This window comes from Perca flavescens, chromosome 13, assembly GCF_004354835.1.
Source record: "Perca flavescens isolate YP-PL-M2 chromosome 13, PFLA_1.0, whole genome shotgun sequence".
Lineage (NCBI taxonomy): Eukaryota > Metazoa > Chordata > Actinopteri > Perciformes > Percidae > Perca > Perca flavescens.
In genome coordinates, this window is record NC_041343.1 from 18,547,868 (window position 1) to 18,574,937 (window position 27,070).

At 37.7% G+C, this 27,070-nt stretch overlaps 4 protein-coding genes and 1 pseudogene across 5 annotated transcripts; 2 read left to right on the forward strand and 3 right to left on the reverse strand.

The window, feature by feature from the left end:
- The first annotated feature begins 1,982 nt into the window (after positions 1–1,982).
- Positions 1,983–3,622, forward strand: LOC114567361 (olfactory receptor 1-like). The gene has a single exon (XM_028596449.1). It carries the CDS (start codon positions 2,539–2,541, stop codon positions 3,577–3,579), a length of 1,041 nt encoding a protein of 346 aa, XP_028452250.1. The 5' UTR covers positions 1,983–2,538; the 3' UTR covers positions 3,580–3,622.
- Positions 3,623–7,248: 3,626 nt separating this feature from the next.
- Positions 7,249–9,297, forward strand: LOC114567360 (olfactory receptor 1-like). Its single transcript, XM_028596448.1, has one exon. The coding sequence runs from the start codon at positions 7,791–7,793 to the stop codon at positions 8,841–8,843; it is 1,053 nt and encodes a 350-aa protein (XP_028452249.1). The 5' UTR covers positions 7,249–7,790; the 3' UTR covers positions 8,844–9,297.
- Positions 9,298–18,394: 9,097 nt separating this feature from the next.
- On the reverse strand, positions 18,395–19,345 carry LOC114567058 (olfactory receptor 2AT4-like). The gene has a single exon (XM_028595956.1). The coding sequence runs from the start codon at positions 19,343–19,345 to the stop codon at positions 18,395–18,397; it is 951 nt and encodes a 316-aa protein (XP_028451757.1).
- Positions 19,346–21,293: 1,948 nt separating this feature from the next.
- On the reverse strand, positions 21,294–23,102 carry coa4 (cytochrome c oxidase assembly factor 4 homolog). Of its 2 annotated transcripts, none has more exons than XM_028596236.1 (2): positions 22,766–23,102; positions 21,294–21,717 (listed from the first exon to the last, which is right to left on the reverse strand). In XM_028596236.1, exon 2 carries the CDS (start codon positions 21,682–21,684, stop codon positions 21,424–21,426), a length of 261 nt encoding a protein of 86 aa, XP_028452037.1. In that variant the 5' UTR covers positions 21,685–21,717; positions 22,766–23,102; the 3' UTR covers positions 21,294–21,423. The 2 variants fall into 2 exon arrangements, with proteins under 2 accessions (XP_028452037.1, XP_028452036.1); XM_028596235.1 differs by having other exon boundaries at positions 21,294–21,720; positions 22,766–23,100.
- A 2,557-nt stretch (positions 23,103–25,659) lies between these two features.
- Positions 25,660–26,619, reverse strand: LOC114567059 (olfactory receptor 1M1-like; annotated as a pseudogene).
- Between the last annotated feature and the right edge of the window lie 451 nt (positions 26,620–27,070).

Genomic DNA, 27,070 nt, shown 5'->3' on the forward strand with positions numbered 1-27,070 from the left:
TCTCGCTTAAAAAAGTCTCAGAAGTGAATTTAATAACGTAATAGCCCGACAAACAATGTATAACTTTGCAATGAGACCTGCTGTCGAGTCTCCCATGTGTTTCTATGTAGTTTGCTCAAACCAATCAGCGCGTAGCTCATTCTGAATATTCATGAGCATACCATATTTGGAAGAAAAGCTCTTGTTCCAAATAGAGCCATATTCACAGGGTAGTTAAGGGCCTAATAAAATAGCATTCGGGCAATTTTCAGCCCAACCAATGTTACATACCCCATTAGGAGACCATAAGGAACAGTGTAAAATACCCTATATAATCATTCTATCACCCCTTTAAGCCCATAGGGGCATTCACGGTTGAATCCTGGGTGCAAACCCACTTTAAACCCCTTTGGGCAGGTGGGGCCCCAATGGGTCTGACATTAATTACCCAGTTAGGACCCACATAAGACTCTTACAGGTCCCACTTAAAACCCATCTGGGCATCCACGGCTGGCCCCCGTGTGCAAGCCCATTTTAAACGCCCTTTAGGCAGGTGGGGCCCAAATGGGTCTGACATGAATTACCCAGTTAAGACCCACATAAGACCCTTACAGGTCCCACTTAAAACCCATCTGGGCATCCACGGCTGGACCCCGTGTGGATCCCGGGTGCAAGCCCATTTTAAACGCCCTTTAGGCAGGTGGGGCCCAAATGGGTCTGACATGAATTACCCAGTTAAGACCCACATAAGACCCTTACAGGTCCCACTTAAAACCCATCTGGGCATCCATGGCTGGCCCCCGTGTGGATCCCGGGTGCAAGCCCATTTTAAACACCCTTTAGGCAGGTGGGGCCCAAATGGGTCTGACATTAATTACCCAGTTAGGACCCACATAAGACTCTTACAGGTCCCACTTAAAACCCATCTGGGCATCCACGGCTGGCCCCCGTGTGCAAGCCCATTTTAAACGCCCTTTAGGCAGGTGGGGCCCAAATGGTTCTGACATGAATTACCCAGTTAAGACCCACATAAGACCCTTACAGGTCCCACTTAAAACCCATCTGGGCATCCACGGCTGGACCCCGTGTGGATCCCGGGTGCAAGCCCATTTTAAACGCCCTTTAGGCAGGTGGGGCCCAAATGGGTCTGACATGAATTACCCAGTTAAGACCCACATAAGACCCTTACAGGTCCCACTTAAAACCCATCTGGGCATCCATGGCTGGCCCCCGTGTGGATCCCGGGTGCAAGCCCATTTTAAACACCCTTTAGGCAGGTGGGGCCCAAATGGGTCTGACATGAATTGCCCAGTTAGGACCCACATAAGACTCTTACAGAGCCCATTTAAAGCCCATCTGGGTAGCCATGGTTGGATCCCGGGTGCAAGCCCACTTTAGACCCATTCGGGCAGGTGGGGCCCAAATGGGTCTGACATGAAGTGCCCAATTAAGACCTATGCAGTACCCTTACAGGTCTCACTTTTAGTATGTCTGGGCTTCCACGGCTTGCCCCAATGTGGATCCCGGGTGCAAGCCCATAATGGGGCCCACATTTGCTGCCCATGAAGCCCTCATCTGGGCCCCTCATGTCATTGCTGGCTGGGTTGGTTCTTTTGGGGAATAATTGTAAAGATTTACAAAGAATTTGTTTATTAACTATCTAACTTGGACGTTTTGGGACCGATTGGCGGTGATTGCTATGGACGAAGTACACACAGCATTACACTGGTAAGAGCAAATACGTTTAAACATGCATCCAGCTAATTTAAATAACAGCTAACTTCATTTAATATTGTATGTGGCGTTTTCTTTACCGGGATGGAAATGTTCCTTCCTTCTTTGTAGAGCCACCGTCGCTGCATCCGGAGCTTAGCATCGCCAAAGATGATTGTGATTGGTTTAAAGAAATGCAAACAAACCAAAGCGTTTTTTCTCCTATCCTAGAATGTATGTGTGGAGGGGCCAGACTTTACTCCACAGTGCTGTGGAGATAGGTCTGGCAGTCCGAGACTAGCCTAAAACTGACACGTGATGACAAATGTCAGTGGACACATAACGTTAGGCATACTGAGTGTCAGGATCTCATCCTGCTGATGCCTCACGTTTTATTGCCTGTATTACATTTTTGTCTTCCTAAAAGCTCAGTTTTTTAGTTTGGCAGCTTATAAAAACTTTGTTATGGTTCTTTACCCTGTTGTTAGTGCATTCAACCACACCGCAGCTTTTAGCCATTTTTCTGTTGTTTGTTAGACGGAATTGACAAGGAGGCACCTTCAGAGCGATGAATTGTTTTCTCCATGTGTGGGCAGGACTTAAATGCGCTCTGTCTCTATGGATTGAAAATGTTTTTTTTATGCTTACATACAATAGAATCAATGGATCGACTGCCAGAACAGTTAAAGCTTGTCAGAGCTTCATCATCAGAAAGAGAGCTAGAAAGAAGAGCTTACCTCTGTCTACATTACAGAACACAGTGCTGACGTGGAGTACTGAGTTTTAATCACTACATTAAACACAGTGCTTTAGACACTATATTGTAAGTTTGAGATTTTGTTTATAATGGACTTTTTCAACTCCGCTCTTGGAAAAAACATCACTTTTGTGCGTCCTGCATACTTCATAATAAGTGGATTTATTGGCATACCATATATTAAGTATATATATGTCTTACTCTTTTTTGTTTTTATTGTCTCAGTGTTGGGAAACACAGTTGTAATGGCCGTAATATACTTGGATCATAATCTGAGAACTCCAAAATATGTTGCTGTTTTTAATTTAGCTTTTGTGGACCTGTGTGGTAGTTCTGCTCTGGTGCCAAAGCTTCTTGACATCTTTCTGTTGAACCATCCCTACATCCCCTACAACGACTGCTTGGCATTCCTTTTTTTCTGCTACACCTGCCTTTCTATGCAGTCATTTAATCTGGTTGCACTCTCCTATGACAGACTGATAGCTATCATCTTCCCACTGCACTATCAAGTGAAGGTGACCCACAGGTTTATGCTGTTGTTGATTGCCTCATTCTGGGTCTTTGTTATTATTGTTGTACTTATTGCAGTTGGCCTTCTTACAAGACTTTCCTTCTGTACGTCTGTGGTTATTAACAGCTATTTCTGTGACCATGGCCAGATATACAGGCTTGCCTGCAATGACACAACTCCCAACTCTGTCATTGTTGTGTTGTTACCGCTTCTTATTCTTTGGCTGCCACTGACATTTATCTTGTTTAGTTATTCATATATTGGCTATGCATTGTCTAAAGTAGCCACAGTTCAGGAAAGAGTAAAGGCCTTTAAAACCTGCACAGCTCATCTTTCATTAGTGACAATTTATTTTCTCCCAATAATAATCACATTTACTATGAGTTCAAAAATAGATCCAAATGCCAGGATCATAAACCTGGCTCTGACCTCCGTCTTTCCTCCCATGCTGAACCCAATCATTTATGTTCTGCAGACGCGAGAAATCAAAGAGTCTGTAAAAAAAATATTAAAAATCAGAAAAAAAATCCAAAATTACAGTGAAGAAATGAATCCTAAAGTGACCATTTGTATATCTATTTTAGGCTTTGTGTTTAGGACATTATGTACATTAAAGTAAAACTTGTTGATAAAATTCAAATAAGCAACAGCTATTGTACATACTAGATACTTTTTTTTGACATCCCACAAATATTAACATTAAATTAATTTATTTCATAAAATTTACATTACAATAATTTATCTTGAAATAAAATAACTATTTTAAAGATAACACAATACCGTAATAACTCCAGTCTACAGTATGATACACCTACAATAAGAATTTTCTGCTAATTGGTTTAATTTATGCTTATATGCTTGTGTAATGCAAACAAGTTCTTGTGATCAAAGTTTGTCTCTGCACATGTCTTGATGGAGTCTGCTGTATATGTATATAGTTTTCATTTTCATCTCTTGGTGCAAAATCCCCCCAAAAAGCAGATTTTATTCCTAAAATAAATTATTGTTATTATTATTATTAAAGAGTTATTGCAATCGAATGTTGTAAAATTTTGCTTCTTTATGTTTGTGGATATGTCATATTTAAAAGGAATGAGACCCATTTTGTTTTCTTGTCTGCTTTTTTGTCTAAATTAATCAACTGTTTTTTCTAACTCAGCACTACATAAACCTCTCCGGTCATTCTGGGACATACCGACTTTTCCTGAAAAACTTTATTGTAAAGCAGCTAGAGAAAAAAATGTCTTCTGTGGAGCTGAATGCTTGAATTTCAAAATGTTGTGAGATAAACAATGCAGATTTGCTAAAATGTTTGGCCATGTTTATCCAGAGTGAGGTTATCATAGGTCCAATTTTGGCCACTTAAACCAATCGTGAGGCTCTGTGTCTTTTTTGAATGTCATTGCAGCATGCCTTAATGCATATTACTATGGTTTTAAAGAGACCAGACTTTTATAAAACGTTTTTGTTGCTGTTTGTGTCGGTTGTGTTATATGTATGCAGGTATAATGTGATGTGATTAAAGATGTGAAAGAGGCAGCATATCAATAACAATATTGTGGTAGAAATTGACTGAAGTTGTACATGTACATTGCTGAATAACTGCTACGGTTAATCATCTGTCGAATAACTCAAGAGGGGCATAGCGACCTTTGACATCAGAGGAGGTTCAGACTGTCTAGTTGTAAAGATTAGAAGACCTTTGGGGTTTATCAATTTCTTGAGATGTGCTTGTTTTGGTAACTGGTTTGGACTGGATATTGGTGTTCAGAGCAAATGACAAGACGTAACTATGAAGAGTAATACATGCCCCTCTGTGTCACCTTGTTTTGTTGTATATCTAGTAGGGCTGCAACAACGAATCGATAAAATCGCTAAAATTCGATTACTAAAAAAGTTGGCAACGAATTTAATTATCGATTCGTTGTGTCGCGCAACTATTACGCCACCTAGTCACGGAGATAAAAAAAAAAAATTGAGTTGAGCGGAGCGGAGCGAAAGAAAAGAAAAAAGAGCAGAGCGGGGGTAGAGGAAATACGGAGAGAGACCGGAGAGACCCGTAACGTTGTTCTGAAACACTCGGCGGAGGCAGAGAAATCAGTATGACCGAAGTCATCCAAGGTGTGGGAGCATTTCACACTAAATAAATCAAAAACGTGATAATTGCAAGATAAGCAAAAGCGACACGGCATGGCACGGGCGCACCACGGTGATGAGTCAGCACCTAAAACGTAAACATGTTGGAGTCCTTGATGAGGAGGAAGGGAGTTCAACAGCAGGGTAAAGTCACTACACTATCCTACTTCTGTTCCGTTCTGAAGTGAGGGACGTACCGTCCCTCCAGTAGCTCTTCTGGTGCTGGTGTTTACTCATTATCCAGCTGACTAGCATGACAAGCTAGCGTTAGCTCGGTAATAACAGTAATAAAGCAGGGTTGGTATAGTTTGCAAGACTAAAAACACAGTTTTATTCACTCGCCTTTTTTGGCCCATTTATTTTTCAATCTGTTGTCATGTATATATTGTGCGCTTTGTCCCATATCAGTTATTGTTGACAAATATATTAGTGTGTGGTGTATAAATGAACTTAACTTGCACTTACTACAATGATGGTAATAATTTAATGAATAAGTGTGTGTCTGTCTGTCTGTATCTGCTATTTGGGTTACTTACCTTTACACAACTATGAACTAAAACAACAAGTATGTATGTATTGAGTTGATGTAAATCAATGCTTTTGTTTTTTTTATCCGATTCATCGATTAATTGAAAAAATAATCGACAGATTAATCGATTATTAAAATAATCGTTAGTTGCAGCCCTAATATCTAGCTGAATGACTATAATCTATGCAGCAAAAGTTGTGTGTAGTTTTGGCATCCTAGTCCCAGAGCTGTAATAAAGTACTTTCTTGTAAGACAACAGAGACTGGCCACAATGTTTATTTTATTTATTAAAGATTAAGCACAACCCTGTGAGACCCAACAGAGAGGCTCCAGAGTTACCATGGCCTGTAGTGAAAGTCCTGACAGAGGTATAACTGAAATCTGTAGAAATCTGTTCCAGTTACAGCCAACCAATGCTCAGGTTAGCTCTGAAGTGTGTCAAATTCTGTTTTCAAATAAGAGGAAAACCAGAATGGAAAGATTAACATTATTAGCTGATAAAAGTAGGTTACTGATGTGATGGGCCTTAGAACCTGACTTTAATCTCTCATACTGTACATACCGCTCTCATTCGTATCAACCACAGGCTAATCCGATGGATGTTTTTTTCTTCCAAAACCATAGCTAGAAATTAACTTTAGTACTAACTTTTTAATCATATAGACCTAGAGTTAGCTTTTTCAGCAAGGGCTGAATTATAGGACATTTAGAAAATTTGAATTGTGCCACTGGCCAGTAAACTATCTAGGCTATGTTCTATGTTTTTGGTTAAAAAACAAACAAATCCAACCCAATTTTGACCTCCAAGCTACTTCAGAATGCACCTAACAGTCTCCAAAATACAATTCCTAGCTGGGATTTTAGCTCAGTCTGTCTTTTAAGGATATCACTGATCAAGACAGTACAGTGTTCAGACCTAATATTTGACAGTTCCTGAACAACCGCTAATTCTTTCAGCTGTGTGCCTCTGCCTCGCCCAGTAAGTGAGCGCCCAGCAAGCTGTGTGCAACAATAGGGGCCTTGGAGCGTTCTTAAATATAAACAGAATCAACAAAAGCCAACATTGTCATATTTACAAAAATAGCCTTTGGTAGATTGTTGTGTATTTAAAGAACAATTGTGCAACATTGCATTTGTATATTTGAAGATGCTGAGAGAACCGCTTTACAGTTGTGTTGCTGGTGGGTGCTTTCAAGAGTATTAATTCATATTAAATTGAATTGTACTGTGAGGAAATGGAGTGTAAAAGCATACAAGTTTTAACTTTATATATTAAATTGTGCTCAGTTTTAACGGTTTTCAGTGCAAGTGTTTTCTTACTTTTAGAGTCAACTAGTTTTATAACTTCCAATTAAACATCTGGGAAATTAGTCTTTAACAGTCTATAGTAATATTATATGTGGCGTTTTCTTTTATCAGGATGCAAATGTTCCACCAAAAAAAGTTCCTTCCTGAGACCATTTTGCAGAGCCAGCATCGCTGTGTCTGGAGCTTAGCGCCACCCAAGACGATTGTTATTGGTTTAAAGAAATGCAAACAACCCAGAGCGTTTTTTCTCCTATCCTGGAATGTATGCATGGTAGAGCCATACCTTACTCCACAGCGCTGTGGAGATAGCTCTGGCAATGCGAGACTACAGTGGGGTTTTAAACCAGTTTGAATGAAAACAGTTGCCTGCTGCGGCCAAAAATGATGCTTTGAAAGCATCGAAAGTGAACCAAAACATTAAAGTTGAAACCCATTATAAAGTTCCGTAAAGCTGAGTAGAGCTGTAGATTCACGTGATCATTCTCTGTATGTTCATCACTATAAGCGGCTCCTTTCACATTGTCATTTGATACATTATTGTTATAAATATATTGATTAAAGTCACTTTAAACAAAAAAGTAATTGAAAGGTCACTGAAATACTATATTAAAGATAAAATATGTTATACTGTAGATGCTCTATAAATTTGTGCTAAGTAAATGTGAGTCAGTAAGATTAATTGAAATGGGTTTGTCTGATGATCTCATACAAAAGACACAGGGGAATAGACATTGATCTTATTTGACAGAAAGGCAGAGGACTGCTTCTCTTAGTCAAAACAGGTAAAGCTTGACAGAGTTCTGTCACCAGAAAGAGAGAGAGAGAGAGCAGCTCATACATAAAATAGCACAGTGCGGATGCTGAAGCACAGAAGGACAAGGACACTTCTCTACATAAATCACTGCGGTGTGGATTTTCTTTTTTTAATGGAGTTATTCAACTCAGCTCTTGAGAAAAACACCACTTTTGTGCATCCTGAATATTTCATAATAACTGGTTTATCTGGCTTCCCAAATATTAACCATTACTATGTCTTTCTGTTTTTTGTTTTTATTGTCTCAGTGTTGGGAAACACAGTTGTAATGGCTGTAATATACTTGGATCATAATCTGAGAACTCCAAAATATGTTGCAGTTTTTAATTTGGCATTTGTGGACCTGTTTGGTAACTCTGCTTTGGTGCCGAAGCTTCTTGACATCTTTCTGTTGAACCATCCCTATATCCCCTACAACGACTGTTTGGCATTCCTTTTTTTCTGCTACACCTGCCTTTCTATGCAGTCATTTAATCTGGTTGCACTCTCCTATGACAGACTGATAGCTATCATCTTCCCACTGCACTATCAAGTGAAGGTGACCCACAGGTTTATGCTGTCGTTGATTGCCTCATTCTGGGTCTTTGTTATAATTGCTGTACTCATTGCAGTTGGCCTTCTTACAAGACTTTCCTTCTGTAAGTCTGTGGTAATTAACAGCTATTTCTGTGACCATGGCCAGATATACAGGCTTGCATGCAATGACCATTTCCCCAATTATATCATTGGCTGTTTGTATCCTGTTCTTATTTTTTGGCTTCCATTCATTTTTATCCTGTTAAGTTACCTATATATTGTCTATACTTTGGCTAAAGTAGCCACAGTACAACAAGGACTCAAGGCCTTTAAAACGTGCATAGCTCATCTCTCATTGGTAGCAATATATTTCATTCCACTGTTAATCACATTTACCCTGATGGAAAAAATACATCCAAATGCCAGGATCATAAACTTGTCTCTGACCTCCGTCTTTCCTCCCATGTTGAACCCAATCATTTATGTTCTGCAGACACAAGAAATCAAAGAGAGTGTGAAAAGGTTATTAAGAATCAGGGGGAAATCCAAAATAACAATTCAAAAATTAACCATAATGTGACCATTTGTCTATGCTATGCTATGCTATGTATTTTGGTGTTTTCTTTTCCCGTAAATGATCCTTCCTAACATCACACAAATGTTTGTTACTTTGCGTTATGTATAAATCTACAAATCTATAAATCAAATAGATCTTTTGTAACAAAAAGTAATAAAATCAAACAATGTAAACTATAATTTTCCTCCCCAAAGGTTTAGAAGCCCAACATGCCAAATGAATGGTATTTTTTTAGAACATCATAATGAGCATATTAATAAAAAAATTTTTCTACTGCTTTTGTGTTGAGTTGGATCTAACATGAATTATTTAAAGGGAGAACTTATTTTATGAAATAATTTGTGTGGTGTGTGCATTACAATTTTAACTGAAAATGTAGCCAATACTGTTGTCTACAACAGCCAACCCAGCTTACATTTTGTGAAACAATGTAATAATAACAAAAGGTTTTGTGTAATTATGCCATTGCAAAAAATATAAAGATATACAAATTATATATACTATAATATAGTTATGAACATCTAAAATCAGTGAATAAACTATTTATTGTGACCAAAGAGTTTTTGTCATTTGTTATTAGGGGTGTCGCCGACTAATAATTTTCATAGTCGAATCAGAATTGTTAAGTCTTGACTATAGTCGACTGATTGTCGAATCATGTGGGTGGGGGGCCATGGAGGCAATCTGTTGATATTTATATCATAATAGGCTGTATATTAACTTATTGGGAGAAAAAAGGAAAACAAGTAGTTCTATGTAAAATCTTACATTGAGCACCCCCATATAGCCAAAATGGTATGTACCTTGTTTCATAAAGCCCAGTTCAAAGTCAGACCAAAGATTTGCGACGAGACAAAACTGTTTTAGAACATTGCAGGGAAAAGTTGCAGCTGTCAGAACTCAACGAGTGCCACGAGCACGGTATGCTGTTGAGCGAGCTAGAGAGTAGTCTATAGCCACAAAGTTACACCTCCGGGATTGCTCTGGTGCCGCTGGAAATTCCGCCAGATGTCTTTTCGGCCTGGAAAGACCCTCCTCCACAGATGATATCCAGCTACAAAAAAAGCCTGCAAGTCGGAAGTTAGAACGGAAGTACAAAGAGTCGTTGCTATGAAAATGATACACCGCATCGTCTCGTCGCATTGGTGTGAACTGGAAGGTTTCGGAGCGTTACAGACCGGCAAGTTGCAATTAGCTGCAAGTTTCAACTCATCTCACCACGAATCTTTGGTCTGGACTGGGGCTTTACGCCTCTGAGAAGATTAGACTGTGAGACTGGCAGTCGAATCAGACTCCTTCGATCAAAGCATTGAGTATTCAACTATTCTGGGTCACCCCTACTTGTTATTATGATAAAGTATCCCCTAACATCTGGAAATGATCAAATCTTACAATAGCAATAATCTTGTTTTTTCTTTTCCTTTGTTTGATTGGCCATGCCCTCACTGTGATAGTTCTCCTAAAAAATGTAGGCGATGATGGTATAATAGTTAAGACCAGTTAATGTATACACCTTTTTATCTTTTTTTGTTTAACCTGTATTGGATTTATTTACTGGTTACTGTTGGCTCATTGATTATGCTTCTTTTTTATTATTATTTTTTTAAGATAATTTTTATGGCCATTTACGCCTTTAATGATAGGACAGCTCAGCAACGTGATCTCATGACTTCGCGTAAAAATACACGCCCACTTTCTTAAGCCAAGTGGCGTGTTGGTGCATTTTGAGTTATCCGCGTGTATGTCTACGCTGTATACAGCGGACGTAAACATACACGCCACTTTTTAAACTTTCTAAAGCCAAGTGCCATGTTATCTGCACGCATTTTGAGCATTTTGGGTTTAGGAAAAGAAGAACCAGTTGGTATGCATTTTGAGTGCCGTATACAGCCGACAGGTATTACCGTATTATTATTATAAATGTACATGCTGGTCTCACCAAACATCACCCTCAGTTATCCAGGACAATAAATGGCAACATATGAAATGTTTAAACATCTATCCCTTTCAATTACAGTTTTTTTTGATTGCTAAACGACTAACCACAGTCTGCATTACCAACAGTCACCTGAATTAAACAGTTCACATCACCTGCAAAACTCATTCCAAGCAACACAACTCTTCACACCTGTCAGAAAATGAACAATTTGAGTGACTTGACACTACTCAATAGTTTATTTAAGGAAAAGATATAGATTGTATAATATACCAATTTTTACATAAGGTAAACAAGAAGGAATGAAAATCAGCAGTTTTCTTCAATATGGTATTTTGTCTCTGGTAATTTATGGAATTACTGGGGAAAAAAACTAAAGGTACATACGTAACAGTAACAAAGAATAGTGTGACTAATCCTGCCTCTCTCCAGCATCATGTGGCAAGTTTTCTTCATCACATTGGATGTCTGGATCATCTCTAAATACAAATTAATTTTTTTTCGATCGCTATGACAATATTTTCAATACTTTTAACAACTTTCCTAAACTCTTAACGCACCAACACACAATTGACAAAACATGCTCAAAATCTCACATTGAAAACTAAACTCTAACACCAATTTTCAAAATACAATAATTCACTAACACAATAAACTATGTCGACCAAAACAATGCAAACATGTCTCAAAATAAAGTAATTCTTCCAAAACACTAACACGTTCTCTTCCAACAGGCACATTTAGTCAATCATAGCACAATGTCATACAAAACACTAACATCCCATGGAATTACAGGAACTGCATTATTTTATGTGTCAGGTCTGCCCCTTATACAATGAACAATAGTATATTGTGTAGATCATAGATTGTGTTTTACACTGTAGTTTCTCTCTACAATGCCTCTCTACATTTTTGTTTTGTTGGGTTTAGTAAATGCATGCATTTTGTTTCTTTTGCTGCAGAAATTCAATACAAAAAAATGAATGACCCATCTCAGAGTGGCTTTATAAAATGTACGGTTTACTGAATGAAAAAAAGAAGACAGAGACAGAATTGTCCTGGTACTCGTCTTCCTCTCCCTCATGCAGCAATTTTTCTTACTTTCTTTGTGTTCATCTTTATTGTAGGGCTGCAACAACGAATCGATAAAATCGATAAAATTCGATTACTAAAAAAGTTGGCAACGAATTTAATTATCGATTCGTTGTGTCGCGCAACTATTAGGCAACCTAGTCGCGGAGATAAAAAAAAATTTAGTTGAGCGCAGAGAGGAGCAGCGCGGAGCAGCGCGGAGCAGCGCGGAGGAAGGGAGTTCAACAGCAGGGTAAAGTCACTACACTATCCTACTTCTGTTCCGTTCTGAAGTGAGGAACGTAACGTCCCTCCAGTAGCTCTTCTGGTGCTGCCGTTTACTCGTTATCCAGCTGACTAGCATGACAAGCTAGCGTTAGCTCGTTAATAACCGTAATAAAGCAGGGGTGGTATAGTTTGCAAGACTAAAGACACAGTTTTATTCACTCGCCTTTTTTGGCCCATTCATTTTTCAATCTGTTGTCATGTATATATTATGTGCTTTGTCCCATATCAGTTATTGTTGACAAATATATTAGTGTGTGGTGTATAAATGAACTTAACTTGCACTTACTACAATGATGGTAATAATTTAATGAATAAGTGTGTGTGTGTTTGTGTGTGTGTCTATCTTTCTGTCTGTCTGTATCTGCTATTTGGGTTACTTACCTTTACACAACCATTAACTAAAACAACAATTATGTATGTATTGAGTTGATGTAAAGTAATGCTTTTTTGTTTTTTTTTATCCGATTCATCGATTAATCGAAAAAAGAATCGACAGATTAATTGATTATTAAAATAATCGTTAGTTGCAGCCCTACTTTATTGTTCCTTTTCCACACAAAATCAGCCCAAATAGGTTCTCTTTTACTGTATGTACTACAGTAACATATGGTCATGCGATTGAAAGAACCTTAACACCTGAGTGCGTTTCCTAGATGGGAATCAGCTGTGATTTATCTATTTGCATAGCTTCAATCAGCTGTTTCTCAGTAGCAATGGAATAAAATGGAGGGGGTATATTTGTGTTTATTTGTGAACAGCTGTTCACTTTCACTTTAGTCTATACATTAGGTTTAGAACATGTTATTATCTGTTCTGACTTAGAGTGTGAAAGCATTTGCAAATTGATCAGTTAAAATCCATTGTTTTGGTCTTGGTTGAGCTTGTGTGTAAAAGACGTTCAAGCATTTTAAATTTGTGTTAACTGTATGCATTTTGTGTCAAAGCAACAAGAAATGTGTGTGTATCTATAGCCTACACAGACGGATGTTGTGCTAACTGTGTTAAGAGTTTAGGAAAGTTGTTAAAAGTATTGAAAAAATTGTCATAGCGATCGGAAAAGACTGTAATGGGGTGTTTCCATTGCTTTCACCTCCATTACTTTCTGAAAAACAGTAAAAACGTAGTTTTACTAATGTAAAGATACAGTGTTTTTCACTTCTTTTTTTCATAGCTGTGTACATAACCTCAGACATCTTACCTGGAGAGCAGTTTTTACAGCAGCTGCAGCCAAGCTAGGCGCGCAAATGTGACGTCAAGAGTGCGCCATAGCCTGCTAAGGTTTTTTGGTGACGTTGCCGCCTGTGCTGGGTGCATGAGAATGAACCAGCAGTGATCTGAGATTTTGTCCAAAATTTTCAGATTGGACAAGACTGAACAAAGAACTTTTCAAAATCTGGATTTCAGACCATTCCCCAGTCTGCATCTTTCACTACAGAAAGGTCATTGATGTGCTGTTTCCTTGTGCTCACTCCATCTGAACTGACAGTATATATTGAAGTGTGTGTGTATCAGTTTTTTAGCTCCTTTTGAGATTAAGATCAAACCCATTGTCTTTACCTGGTCAACAGCTTTAATATCTTCTGATTTAATTAAGTGTTTCTGTTTTTGTTTCAAATGGAATGCAAGTCACTAATCACTGTGAGTAAAACCAGCGAAACATATTTTGTTAAGAGAAAATAACCTTCTTGATACAAGATATGGAGTCAGATAAGATGAGGTCAGAGATGAAAAATAATTTCTTGTATAAATCAAACACATTTTGCTAATGTTTACATTTTTGTTGTATGTTTATGTAACGACATTGTTTTCATTAACATTCATAGTGTTTTCACACCAAAGGTGTGAAAAATGAGGGATTGTTGAAGTTAAAAAGTTAAAACCCGGCTCATGTTTTGAAAACAATGTTTAATGGGGCCTGCAGCTAAATTTAATCAAGTACACTAATACAGCATTTGAGTGTCTCACCTAAAACCTAGCTTCTAAAGAATTAATCAGGTCATGTCTGACATTTAGCATATGAAGAAGACTCATTGTCCCCACAGGAAAGGTAACTATTGTTTCTGGTTTTGGGGAGCCACTCCCTGCAGGGCCAGACGTGATTAGACAGAATCGGCACTACCATGTGAAACGACCTTTGTCTGTGACCTGGGGTAAACCTAAAATCAGAGGTGTGTCTTTAATCAGAGACCCACAATTCCACAGGAATATAATTCGGAAAATGAGGTGATGTCGGCACTTCAATCTGTGACCCGCAAGGGAAGCACGTTGAAGTCCGCTGTTTACAGCGTATTGTTTGTCATGTCACATGACTGTTCTTTTGTGACTCCGCAAGGAGAAGCATGAGATCAGTCCACTGTCAGCTGCAGTGTTTTATGTTTTATGTTGATTGTGTTTTGTCTTGTCGTTTTCATGCAGTTTCATTAAACCTTTTGCTTAACTTTCAATTCGACCACAGCCTCTCCTTCCTTCCTCCAGAAATCGAAGAACACGTCTTTTAGAGAATTCTTAACACAAGCAATGAAAAATGAACTAGAGTTTGGTCCACATAACTGTGCAGACTGGAGTTAGAGTTTTGCACATGTGACTCCAGTTGTGCCCACTGTCATTTAGCAATCGAAAAAAAACTGTAACCCATACTATCTGATGTGTTTCTTTATTTTACAGGTTGGCACTTTCATTTCCCTACACATTATCCTATATTTACTTTGAATAGTCTTTGCTAATATTGCTCTGTGGAGGCAAAAAGTGCAACTGTTTTTAAGGCGGCAGTCACACTATACTTTTGTCTTACATTCACTTCCGTTCAAATCCATGCAGAGGGTCGGAAAATGTAACCACTTACATATGAGTTTTTGCAAAGTTCAAGCTTGGTAAAATAATGACTGATAAGTTGATATGATGTAAACAGTCTTAACAAAAAAAGGAAATGAAGACCTACAGGCTGAAGATAAAACATGGAGTCTACAATTCTAGTAGGCTTGCACCATCTAGTGGTTTGCACTTGTATATTACTGGATTCCTGCATTACAGTTGAAATATAAAAACCATAACAGAGGCAGGATGGCTTGCTGTGTCTACTATGTCAGTATTTTAGCATCAACAGCTATATAGCTAACTAACAATGTCTTTATTGATTGAATTTGTGTTTACTTACTGTACAAGTAAGTAAACATGTACTTACATGACCCAACCCACAACAAAGTTTCTCTTCTAACATCTGTTATACTATAAGAGCCAAAAAAACAATGGTACCTCTAGCAAAGTCATGATATGCATAAATACAAAAACAAATAAGAGTTGCATGTTTGCTATCACCCTCCAAGACATGCCTCAGTCCTTTACCCTTCTGGGGTTCATCACCTGCCTGAACCTAGGTATCCTGTCCTGCATATTCCCTCTGTAGAAGCTCCCGTGTCTCCCCCCCTTCACAAATTGGTTAAATGTTTTCCAGATTTCCTCATACACCCCCAATTAGTTTTTTTTTTTTTTTTTTTTTTTTTTTAAATATATACAGTAAGTTAATCTCTCCATGGATATACATTGCGCCATATTTTTGATCCAAGCACCAACAGTAGGTGCTTCCTTTTTCCTCCATATGAGAGCTATAGTCCTTTTTGCCTGTAGTATAGCGAAATCAATACCTTTATATTGTTGGGGTTTCAGATTTAGATTTCTTGGATACAGGTGCAGCAATATCACCTTAGGGTCAAGTGGAATGTTCAGACAAGATGAGTTTTAATGATCACCTTCCCTGAAGAATGTTTTAATTTTGTCACACTCTCCAAGTTCCTTTAGCCTAATTGCATTTAAAACAAAGGTCAGGTATATTACTTTTGTATTATTTAATTGGACAGGATTAAATGTATGTCTGCATTAGCCAATTATATTGGAGTAGCTTTAAATCTTTGTTTTTGAGATGTGTCACAGGTTGTTTTTTTTCAATCGTTTTCTGAAATGTCCTCTTTTAAGTCCATCCTCCATGTTTCCAGTCTGGTTATCGATGTTTCTTTAGAGTCAGATGCAAGCCAGTTATATATTAATAAAATCAAACACCTCTCATTGCAGTTGTTTGTTATAACTTCATCTAAGGTCCCAACTGATTGGTTTTGCATAGAAGAAATGAAGTTCGTCACTTGGAGATATTTAAAAAAAAAAAATCCTTGGGATGTCATATGTTAGAGAGATTTCTTCAGTGGTCATTAGAATCCCTTCTTTAAAGAGGTCACCTACTTTACTTATTCCTTTCTTTGCCTGTATCTGGAATCCTGCATCCAGCTTGCCTGGTTTAAATGAAACACTGACCCACACTGGGGGTGGTTAATGACTTTGACTTTAAAGGTGCTGTAGGTAGGATTGCATTTGTCGACAACTTCTCGGCCCCTCCCCCCTTTCTGCTAAAGCCCAAAACTGTCTCCTAAGCCCCTCCCCCCACAAGGGAGAATGAATGTGTGTGCATGAGCAGTGATTGACACGCAGTTAGACACCCCCCCCCCCCTGAACCTGATTGGTGCATCTGAACAGGGAGCGGTGGATTTTTGCAAATCACACTACAGGCTGTAGGTTTAATTACCTGCTTCATGTAGTTCTACTAGAACATAGGGTCTGTTTCAGCAAATATGACAGAAAGTTAGTTTTATAAGTCTTACCTACTGCACCCTTAACAACCAAACCTTTTACTATTTAAAAGTCATCCTAATTAATCTCAGTTGCAATTACTGTAAATTTAAAAACAATTCAAACTTGAGGGAAATAGGTGGTGTGCATACATATTGTTTTTGTGAAGCTGTTTTCATTGAAATTGAACCGTCATTGAAAGGGCCACAAGAGAAAAGCCAGTAGTTTTAGCTTGGCTATCTCCCACTCCTTTCAAATGAGAGATGATTTTATTTCTTTTCCCAAAAAAAGTTAACATCTTGTTTTGTTAATCAAACTGATTGAAATTCACAAGTAAGCATGTCCTCTTGAACTGAGCACAATAAACAAGTGATAATACAGTTTTAGGAACAACCAGAGTAGACCATAGTCCTGTCACAGAATAATAACTGAGTGTCATAAATGGTACAGCTTGCACTGTACACAAAAACCCATTAGAGGGCAGGGACTCATCATATTACCATTCTCTAGTCTATGTCCTCCATTCGCTTAAAGTACAGTGTAATGTGTTGTTATACTATATCTTAATTGTATGAGAGTACAGGCTAAATAAGATATCCCCAATCTATTTAATATCAATGTTTACAAGATGTGTAAGAGTTATCTACTGTAGCACATGGTGCCACACTATTCTCAAAGATATACAGTAAACACAAAAGGCTTCTCCCTTTACTATAGGCATGTTGTGAAAATGTCCCTATGTTCAAGTACATAGGACATTAGGTGACATAGGACATAGGAAATGTTTATTTAAATACATAACATATTCAGTAAAGTATATTGTCAAAACTAGAGAGAATGTGTTATCTGAGATAATCTAATGACCAATATGAGTGTGAATTTTGTGATTTGATTAATATATATATATATAAAAAAAACTCAAGTGGTAAATTGCTTCAATAACCACCCTATCATGTGTCAATGATTGCATTTCCATTGCGGAACACGGTTTTGTGGAGATTTTATTTAACTGGTAAACTCCTGTTTAGTGTTCTATTTTTGATGACTGATTGTCTGGAGGGACACATAAGCGTATAAAATTAATGAAATGTTAGCTGCTAATATTATTTCTAAATTATTAATGCATACATATTGTTTTTGTGAAGCTGTTTTCATTGAATGTGCACCGTCATTGAAAGGACCACAAGAGAAAAGCCAGTAGTTTTAGCTTGGCTATCTCCCACTTTCAAATGAGAGATGCTTTTAATTATTTTTCTTTTTGAACATCTTGTTTTATTAGTCTCTCAAACAGTAGAGTTGAAACTGATTTGCTGTAGCCATTTAAGTATGATGAGGCAGGAATTTAATCTTTTTAAAAGAGATAGAGCACACAGGCCTTAACTGTGCAGACAATTGATGCATTCAATCTTCAAAAGGCAAGACAAAAACATCTAAAGTAGTAATTAATATATATAATTTAGGTTTGGCCTACTGGGGAAGCTTTTTTTACAGTCAACAATATATAAAATTTTGAAATCAGTTGAAATCAGTTCCGGCGCTCTGGTTTTCCAAAGTATTTTTTTTCTTCTGCAAAATCAGTTTTTTTGAGAAAGAGTCCCGGCTCTTGACGTTTTAACATTCTACACAAACTACCCTCAAAGTCTAATCATATTTTTCTTACCAGTGCAAGGGCTCTGATTTTGATATCTTTGGTTTTCAAAGAATATACAATAGGATTGATGCAGGGTGGGATGCAAGAGGCCAGCGACAGGCTCAGCACACGCTGGTCTGGGTCAATCCGACCCAGATAAAATCCGACAGTAAAAATGGTAAAGACAGGAATGTAAAATACAGCAACCAGGATGATATGCTCAACACAAGTGGCCAAAGCTTTCACCCGACTGTCTAAAGATTTCATCCTAAACACGGTCACCAGGATGCTGACATAAGACAGAAGAATAAAAGTAAAGGGTCCTCCTAGGAGCAAAACACTGAGAAAAGAAGCTGCAGACCACTGCATTGTGTAATCATTACAGGCGAGTCTAAACACAGGTGCATAGTCACAGAAATAGCTGAACACTCTGACAGAATTGCAAAAAGACAGTCGAGTCATTATAGATGTTGAAAATGTGGTTACTCCCAGAGCAAAAGACCAAGTCAGGCCGACAATACAAGACATGCTGCGCAATGTGTTGATCGAGTTGTGACGCAGAGGGAAACATATTGCAATCAACCTGTCGTAGGCAAGTATAGCGAGTGCACAAGACTCCAGAGATATTATAGCATAGTAGACAAACATTTGTAACAGACAGAGGTTGAATGGAATAAAGTTATCCTTAACGAGGAATATCTTTAGCATGCTGGGAATAGTGCACGTGTTTAGAATTACATCAACTACTGCCAGGTTAACCACAGCCAGAAATTTTGGAGTGTGTAAACAATGATTAAAGGCAATTACATAGATCACCAAACTATTGAACAGCACTGTAACCACATAAACAAATGCTAAAAAGATGAAGTAGACACTGATGAAGGAAAATGTCTCAAATCCGATGATATAGAAGCCTGGAGGATGAATGATGAGAGAGTCATTTAAAACAGTCCTGAGAGAAGACATAGTTGAAGTCCACAGGCTGCGTTGGAGGACAACCACTGCTTAAAAACTTTCCAGTCTAAAGAACAGAGAAATCATGTCATATTGTAGATTATACCTCTAAAGAGACTATAAACCACATGTATAATTTACATGCCAGTTCAATAAGCACATTTAAACATAGTGGTATACAGTATAACACATATTTTCATTAAGATACATATGCTAAAAAATCTGTGAATGCGGCTTACCAGATATTCTCTAAATTATTGTTTAGCAGCAGCTCTATTTGATGCTGCATCCAAAAGCAGTCTGACTTGTGTGGACAGTGGAAGATATACTTTCCTCATTGATCCCTTGAAATAAAACTCACAGCTGTTACTGATGATGTCATGTAACAATAGCCTATTAATGACCTTCATTTGATCCATAAATAGCAGGATTGTCGCTTACTCTGACTAAACTTCTTACGCTCAAAACAAACATCTGATTATTGTTTTGGGTGATGAACACTCCTTTTAAAAAAGCTGATACGATATGTCCCAAAATAAATTAAAGTAGGTTCAGTTGCCCACATGAGATTTGGATCATGGACATGATGTTGCAGTAACACTGCGCTGCAATACTTTAATTTTCATAAATATGACAACTTTATAACTTTCTTCGTACAAACTGCTGCATAAATCAGAGTCCAGTCAAATAGCACTATTGTGCCACCCTGATCACAATAACTTAAGTGACCTCTTGTGACTTGTGAAAGTATAAGAACTTACAAAATATTAGAACTTACAAAAGGCTTTGGGGAGAGTGTTTGTACAAAGTGAGTAAACAGCATAGTGTTCCATAAAGGTACATTTACCGTTAAACATGGTTTTAGTGGATAGGTAGGTTAGGGTTAGGAAATCATTATGGCATGTCATATACGTACTTACGAAGATGTACAAAAAAAATACTTTTGTAACACTGTCATGATACGCTCTATATACAGTACAAGTGTAGGAACTTGCAGGACATTTTGTGAACAATGTTTGTACAAAGTGAATACACAGTGACAAACACATGTAATGACTTGTATGTTGCAAAATGTTCCCACGAGGGTGCATTCATCATTAAACAGGCCATGGTGAGCCAAAACAAAGTAGTTTTAATCGGCCCAGTTTATGATGCCATCCCCAGAGAATGCTGGTTAATGACCTTTGTTGTAACAAACAAACCTTTAACTGTTTCAACTTGAGACTAATTAATCTCTTCTACACCTATTAACAATTTGAATCATCAAAACTTCAAAGCAAACTTTCTAACCTGCCAAAGGCCAGTCGGACTCAACACTACGCCAACTGTCCTCTGTCCTCCTTTTGTTAAATTAGGTGACAAGTCTAAGCTCAACATCTTTATCATACTGACTACATTTATTTTTTGTTGTACCAAAGTTTGTAATTTTAAACATCACCCACTTCCATTCACAGTTTTAACGTAGGTTACCATTGTTTTTGTGGTGTCCTCTAGGGTTTGTTAGGAACCTTTCTCACAAGTAAAATGTTTACTGAAACAAAAATACTTGCTGCGCTTTGAAGTCCCTAGCTTATGTTGTTTATGGTTCATTGTAGCTCACAGACCCCTCACAGTGTTGCTCGGACAATATTTTTAGCTGTTGAGTTTTTGGTGTGATAGATTTTTTAAACCTGGTCCACCCAGTCACTAAGCCTATGGCTTAAATGACTTAAATGTTTCATTCAATAGTAAAAGCAATTCGTATCTACCTTAAAGCTTAAGTGCATAACTTTTTGATATTAAAGGTCCCATGGCATGAACATTTCACTTTATGAGGTTTTTTAACATTAATATGCCAGCCTGCCTATGGTCCCCCAGTGGCTAGAAATGGCGATAGATGTAAACCGAGCCCTGGGTATCCTGCTCCACTTTATATTGAGCTTTTCTCGGTTAGGCTCTCCACCACAAACACTTGAAAATCCAGATTTTTTTGTAGCTTTATTTTCATAAACAACAATTAAATTAGGTACAGTCTTTCCACCTCAAGCACATGTTGTCAACACATCCCAGCCAGTGTGTGTGTGTTTGTTTGTGTGTGTGGTGTTGGAAGTTCAGCTGGGCGCAGACTCAGTGGAGGTTAGCTGCTTCATGAGCTGTTCTTTCCGGGCAATTTGGAAATTCATCATGCAGTCTTTGAAAGTCTGGACCTGGCTCTGGCACACACGCCAGTCCTGGTGTTCAGCCATGCACTCCTGCACAGCATAGTGTAGCTCAGCACAGCCAGTGCGGGATATCATCCGTTCAACAGGGTCATCATCATCATCATCATCTTTGTCTTTACGACTGCGGTCATGGGGTGAAGAGGACGCCATCCTGTTTCAATGCACAGTGCTGACCCAGGGGGTCTGCTGAGAACAACACAGGATGCGATTAATAAACAGGTGATAATACATTCCAGCTGTTCCTTCAGCATACATCTGTTTTCAGGCCTATTTACAGTGAAATATATCTCGAAATCTCCGGCTATAAAATCTTTTGTAATTTAACTCACTTTCTTTAAGTAATTTTGAGAGGGCCTATTTAAACACTTGATAAGGTACTGCTCCATTTTATCAGTAATGTTCTATTACATTTCAGTATTAATCATAATTTCTCATCTTTTGAATCTTTATGATTGGTTGAGTGTGTTGTAAATCTACCCTGCACCATAATGCACTTTGCATCTATATATCAGACAAGGCTTTTGTGAGGCTTTTATTGTTCTTGATCAACAATGATATAATTTGTGCAATGTAACACATCTGTATGCAACAGTAGTAAAGTAAGTACACTTGAGTACACTCAAGTAGTGTAACGTTACTGTATATGTAAATATAAATGTTGAGGTACTTGTACCTCACTTTCCATTTTATGCAACTTCACAATTCACTCCACAGACTCAAAGTTCCTTTGCAGATTTAGACATACAGAACATATGACGATGACGTGAACATTTGAAATAAGCTCCACCTCGACCAGTTGCTACATGCAAGTGTTTAACGTTAGCTACATGTTAATGCATCAATACTAACCCATTACATAGCACTCTGAAAGGGGGCATTTTGCACAGTGAGTAATTTGATAATAAAGTAAAGTAGACGTTTACCTCTGTCTGTAACGTAGCTACTTTTACTTGAGTGTGATTTTGAAACCAGGACTTTTACTTGTAATTAATTATTTTTAAATTGTTGCACTTGCTACATTTATTTAAGTACAGTAAATATGAGAATACTTCTACAACTTGAAAATACTCGTCGGTGTCAAACTACCGTGGTCATTTAACGTTAGCCGCACTAACATTAACATCAGCATAACGTTGACGTTACCTAAAGTCACATCGGTTAACGTTTGCTAATATGATCGACAACGGAGCTAGCTAACACAAATTTCCACATAAGCCTCTCTTGTTTTTACCTGTTTATTTTCTTTTTGGGTGGGTCTGTCTGTCGGTCGAGACACTGAAATTAAGTATCCATAACCTGCATAACTATGGACCAAACATTGGATTCAACCTCAACGCTGTTGTTTACAGTGGAAGACTTATATACTGTCTATGTGGAAGACGCATTTGAGCGGAGGAAGAAAGTGTAACCGTAAAATAGTACCGTTGATGCATACATCAGTTCCGCTTCATACCGAGAAAAAAACTAACAATGAAGTAATTTGGTGATTAAATTGAAGTTTACCTATAAACGGATATATGAATGAACATATTGTTCATAGTGCAATTATTAAATGGCGCAAATTCTGTGTAGATACACATTAAAGCCACTACAGGCAGGCCGTTAATGTCTAACCCCAACCAATCGAGCTGCTTCGTAGGGCGGGACTTTATTAGTTACGTGTGATCCATAATAACCTATGATAACAACGCAGGCCGCCTCACCATGTCCTCTCACTTATTGAGAGCTTATTCTGTTGAAGGCAGCGTATTCTGTTCTACGCACACATGTATAATGTGCCTGTAGTTCATCTAGCCTGACTATAAATGCTCAAAGCCTGTTACAAATGTTGTGTATTTAGGTGGGCCTACTCATTAAAACATTATTTGATAGCCTATTTTATAATGTTTTGAGTTGTTTAATAATTAGAAACTAACCAAAAAAACATTGTGGGTAGGCCTATTATCTCAGATAACATGAAGACCAATGGGCTATATGTGACTGATGGGTCTTGCTTAGGAGTGGGATATTGATTGAAACCTTAAAGAAAAATGTGACAACATAGCCCTAACTATTTTTAAATGGGGAATAATTTAAGCAAGCATCTTGTTTGATTGGGTTCCCTTACAGAGCAAACTGAGCCACTGAAACTTCAAAAGGGAAAAAAGAGAGTTGCAGTTGTAGACTTATTTGTTTTTATTTTAAACATTTCAACCATTTGATTAAAAACAATGAAATTACTGAAATCATACAGCAGTTTGACACATGAAGACCAGGGTTTACATCCATGCCCGCCATATGATGATGTGTTTAGTCTACTAACCTCACAAAACAATGTAGTTAGAGATTGGAAAAAGTCAGCGTTTGTAGCTTTTGTAGGGGTCTGTTAACCCTTGTGTTGTCCTTCCGTCGACCACACAACTCTTTATTTTTCTGGGTCAAAATTGAAAATTTAAAACTTTTTTCTAACGTTGTCTTGTCGACACTTTTGTCGCTTTTACCCCAATGTTTTTGTCATTTTTTCTGAGCCTTTTGAAGTTTTTGAAGCTTTTTTCTGACATTTTTGTCACTTTTTTTGACTATTTAATCATTTCTTTTTCACATGCTATGAAATTAAATAAAACACCCACAATCAATGAAAGTAGTGAACTGATCATTTATTTTACCTGTGAAGAGCGTTGTACGGAACCATCCACGTTATTTTTTTGTGAAAATTTCGTTGTAAGAAACCCAAATTTATGATGTAGAAACTGTTCGAAAATGGGTCAAATTTGACCCGAGGACAACAGGAGAGTTAAGAAACTAAAGTAGACAATTTCAATTAATTTTTAAGTTGTTGATGTTACTAGTCAGTTGTGTGTCAGAGTCAGAGCCAAAACAAAATAGTTCTAATGAGCCCCATTTGTGTTGCCATCACCAGAGAGTTTGGTTAATGACCTCAACTTTAACAAACAAACCTTTCACTGTACAGTATATAAATCAGACTAATTAATCTCAGTTGCACCTATTAGGAATAAAAACTATTAAAATTGGAGAGACAACTTCACACAAACACTGAATGTATACCCAAACATTTCATTTAACTTACAACTGCTTTTACCAAGTATCCTCAGACTACTTTTTTATTTGTTTAATCAAATAACATTTTTAAGCTCTAACCTACTAAACACTAACTTCCATTTAGACATTTACCAGTCCTTACTGTACATTCATTGTTATTTTTTTTAGGCAAATGGCCTCCTGTGACTATATAACTTTAAAGCCAGGTTTAAATGTCTCATTTCAGTAAATATTCTATTTGTAATTATTGTATTCTAGTAGTCTAACATGTTACGCATTTAAATAATTGAGAGATGTAGAGTAGCCTACAAGCTATCGATGATCAAAATCAGGTAAAATTATACATTTAAATTATCCCTCTGCCTCCAATTTATTTTTATACAATTTTGAAATGTCAAAAAACTAAAATATTTGTCCTAGAAAGTTTGTAACGCAATGGACGCTCACATATTTGAGCCAAAAAACAGTTATTTCTCTACACACACCTTTCTTTCCTGCAAGGCTTTAATGATTTTAAACAACCAGAAATCAACAAAAGAACGAAACAACTAAGTAAACCTGTGTTTTTGTGGTGCAATGAACCCTGGGAGCTAGCTTAGCTAAACTTAGTTCAGTATGACTGGAAAATGCATTTCTGACATGGAACAAGCAGCACACTGAATTTAAAGCTCTGCAAGTCTCTTTCAAATCTTTCAGGTAACCAATAGTAAAAGCCATTTGGTAGCAGTCAAATTTACAAATGTCATGCAGTTACATTCAAATACAGCCAGGTATATTTTATGTCTAAATAAGTCAGCACAATGTATTTTGTTCACTTGTTTAATTTTGTGAGAGTTTAAATAATGGCAGAATAGGTAATAAAAAACAAAATTAAGAAACAATCTACCTGTACCATCCCTGCTTTATCTGTTCCACAATGACAGATATGTAGAAAGACCCCTTTTCTCTTTCTCACACACACACACACACGCACGCACGCGCACGCGCACGCACACACACACACACACACACACACACACACACACACACAGTCTTGACTGTTGAGTGTTAAAACCCTCCACTGCTTTTGGATAGGAAAGAAAGTTGTCATGGGCTTGTTTTCATCCTATGGACCAGTGCCAGGGCTCTGGTTTTAATCTCTTTGGTTTTTAAAGAATATACAATAGGATTGATGCAGGGTGGGATGCAAGAGGACAGGGACAGGCTCAGCACACGCTGATCTCGGTCAATGGCTCGCACATAAAGCCCTATAAAGAAAATGCTGAACGTAGGAATGTAGAATACAGCAACAAGGACTATGTGCTCAATGCAAGTGGCGAGAGTTTTCATCCTACTGCTTAATGATTTCATCTTGAACACAGTAATCAGGATGCTGATATATGTCAGAATAATACAAGTAAATGGGGCCATCAGATTCACCATACTAAAAGCTGAAGCTACCGACCACTGCAATGTGTAATCATTACAAGCAAGTCTAAATACAGGTGCAGAAATAGCTGTACACTTTCACAGAACTGCAAAAAGACAGACGAGTCATGATTGCCGTGCTATAAGCTATTTGTCCCAGACTGTAAACCCAAGTCACGCCTACAATACAAGACATGATCGGCAGTGTGTTGAATAAGTTCTGACGCAGAGGGAAACATATTGCAATAAACCTGTCATAGGCAAGTATAGCGAGTGCATATGACTCTAGAGATGCAGTAGCATAGTAGACATACTGTACATTTGTAACAGACATATATTGAATGGAACAAAGTTGTCCATAAAGAGGAATGTCTTTACCATGCTGGGAATAGTGCTTGTATTTAACATTATATCAATTACTGCGAGGTTGACAACAGCCAGAAATTTTGGAGTATGTAAGCAGTGGTCACAGGCAATTATGTAGATCAGTAAAATATTGAATACTAGTGTAGCCACATAGACAAACACGAGAAAGATAATGTTGACACTGATGTAGGGAAATGTCTCAAATCCGATGATATAGAAGCCAGGAGGATGAATGATGACAGAGTAATTTGAAACAGTCCTGAGAGAAGACATAGTTGAAGTCCACAGGCTGCGTGCTAACGGGCTGTGTCTAGTCCACAGTGCGTAAAAGCTCTCTGGTCGGAAAAAGAGGGTTAAAAAAAGAATCTTATCCTTTTCCTTCAAATGGATACAAATACACTTATGCATTTGGCATTGAAACCATATGTTTTCCTCCTGAGTGATGAATATACCATGCGACAGAATACAGTGTACTTTTGGCTCACCTCTTCGTTGATGATCGTTTTACACAATGTGGCTCCATATAATGCTGACTCCAATAGTGGCCATTGAATATCTGCATGTCTGACTTGTATACAGTGGAAATTATACCCTACTCATCATTTGTTGATCTCCAGAGATAACACACAGTCTTCTAACTAACAATTATATAGATCAACAATACAATAATGAGCTGTGCCCTTTTATTGAAATTAAAGGTTAACCCGTGGAGAGTACTGTAATG

Coding starts and splice junctions, on each gene's coding strand:
- LOC114567361 (XM_028596449.1), top strand. CDS start 2,539: ATGGACTTTTTCAACTCCGCTCTTGGAAAAAACATCACTTTTGTGCGT.
- LOC114567360 (XM_028596448.1), top strand. CDS start 7,791: ATGCTGAAGCACAGAAGGACAAGGACACTTCTCTACATAAATCACTGC.
- LOC114567058 (XM_028595956.1), bottom strand. CDS start 19,345: ATGTCTTCTCTCAGGACTGTTTTAAATGACTCTCTCATCATTCATCCT.
- coa4 (XM_028596236.1), bottom strand. CDS start 21,684: ATGGCGTCCTCTTCACCCCATGACCGCAGTCGTAAAGACAAAGATGAT.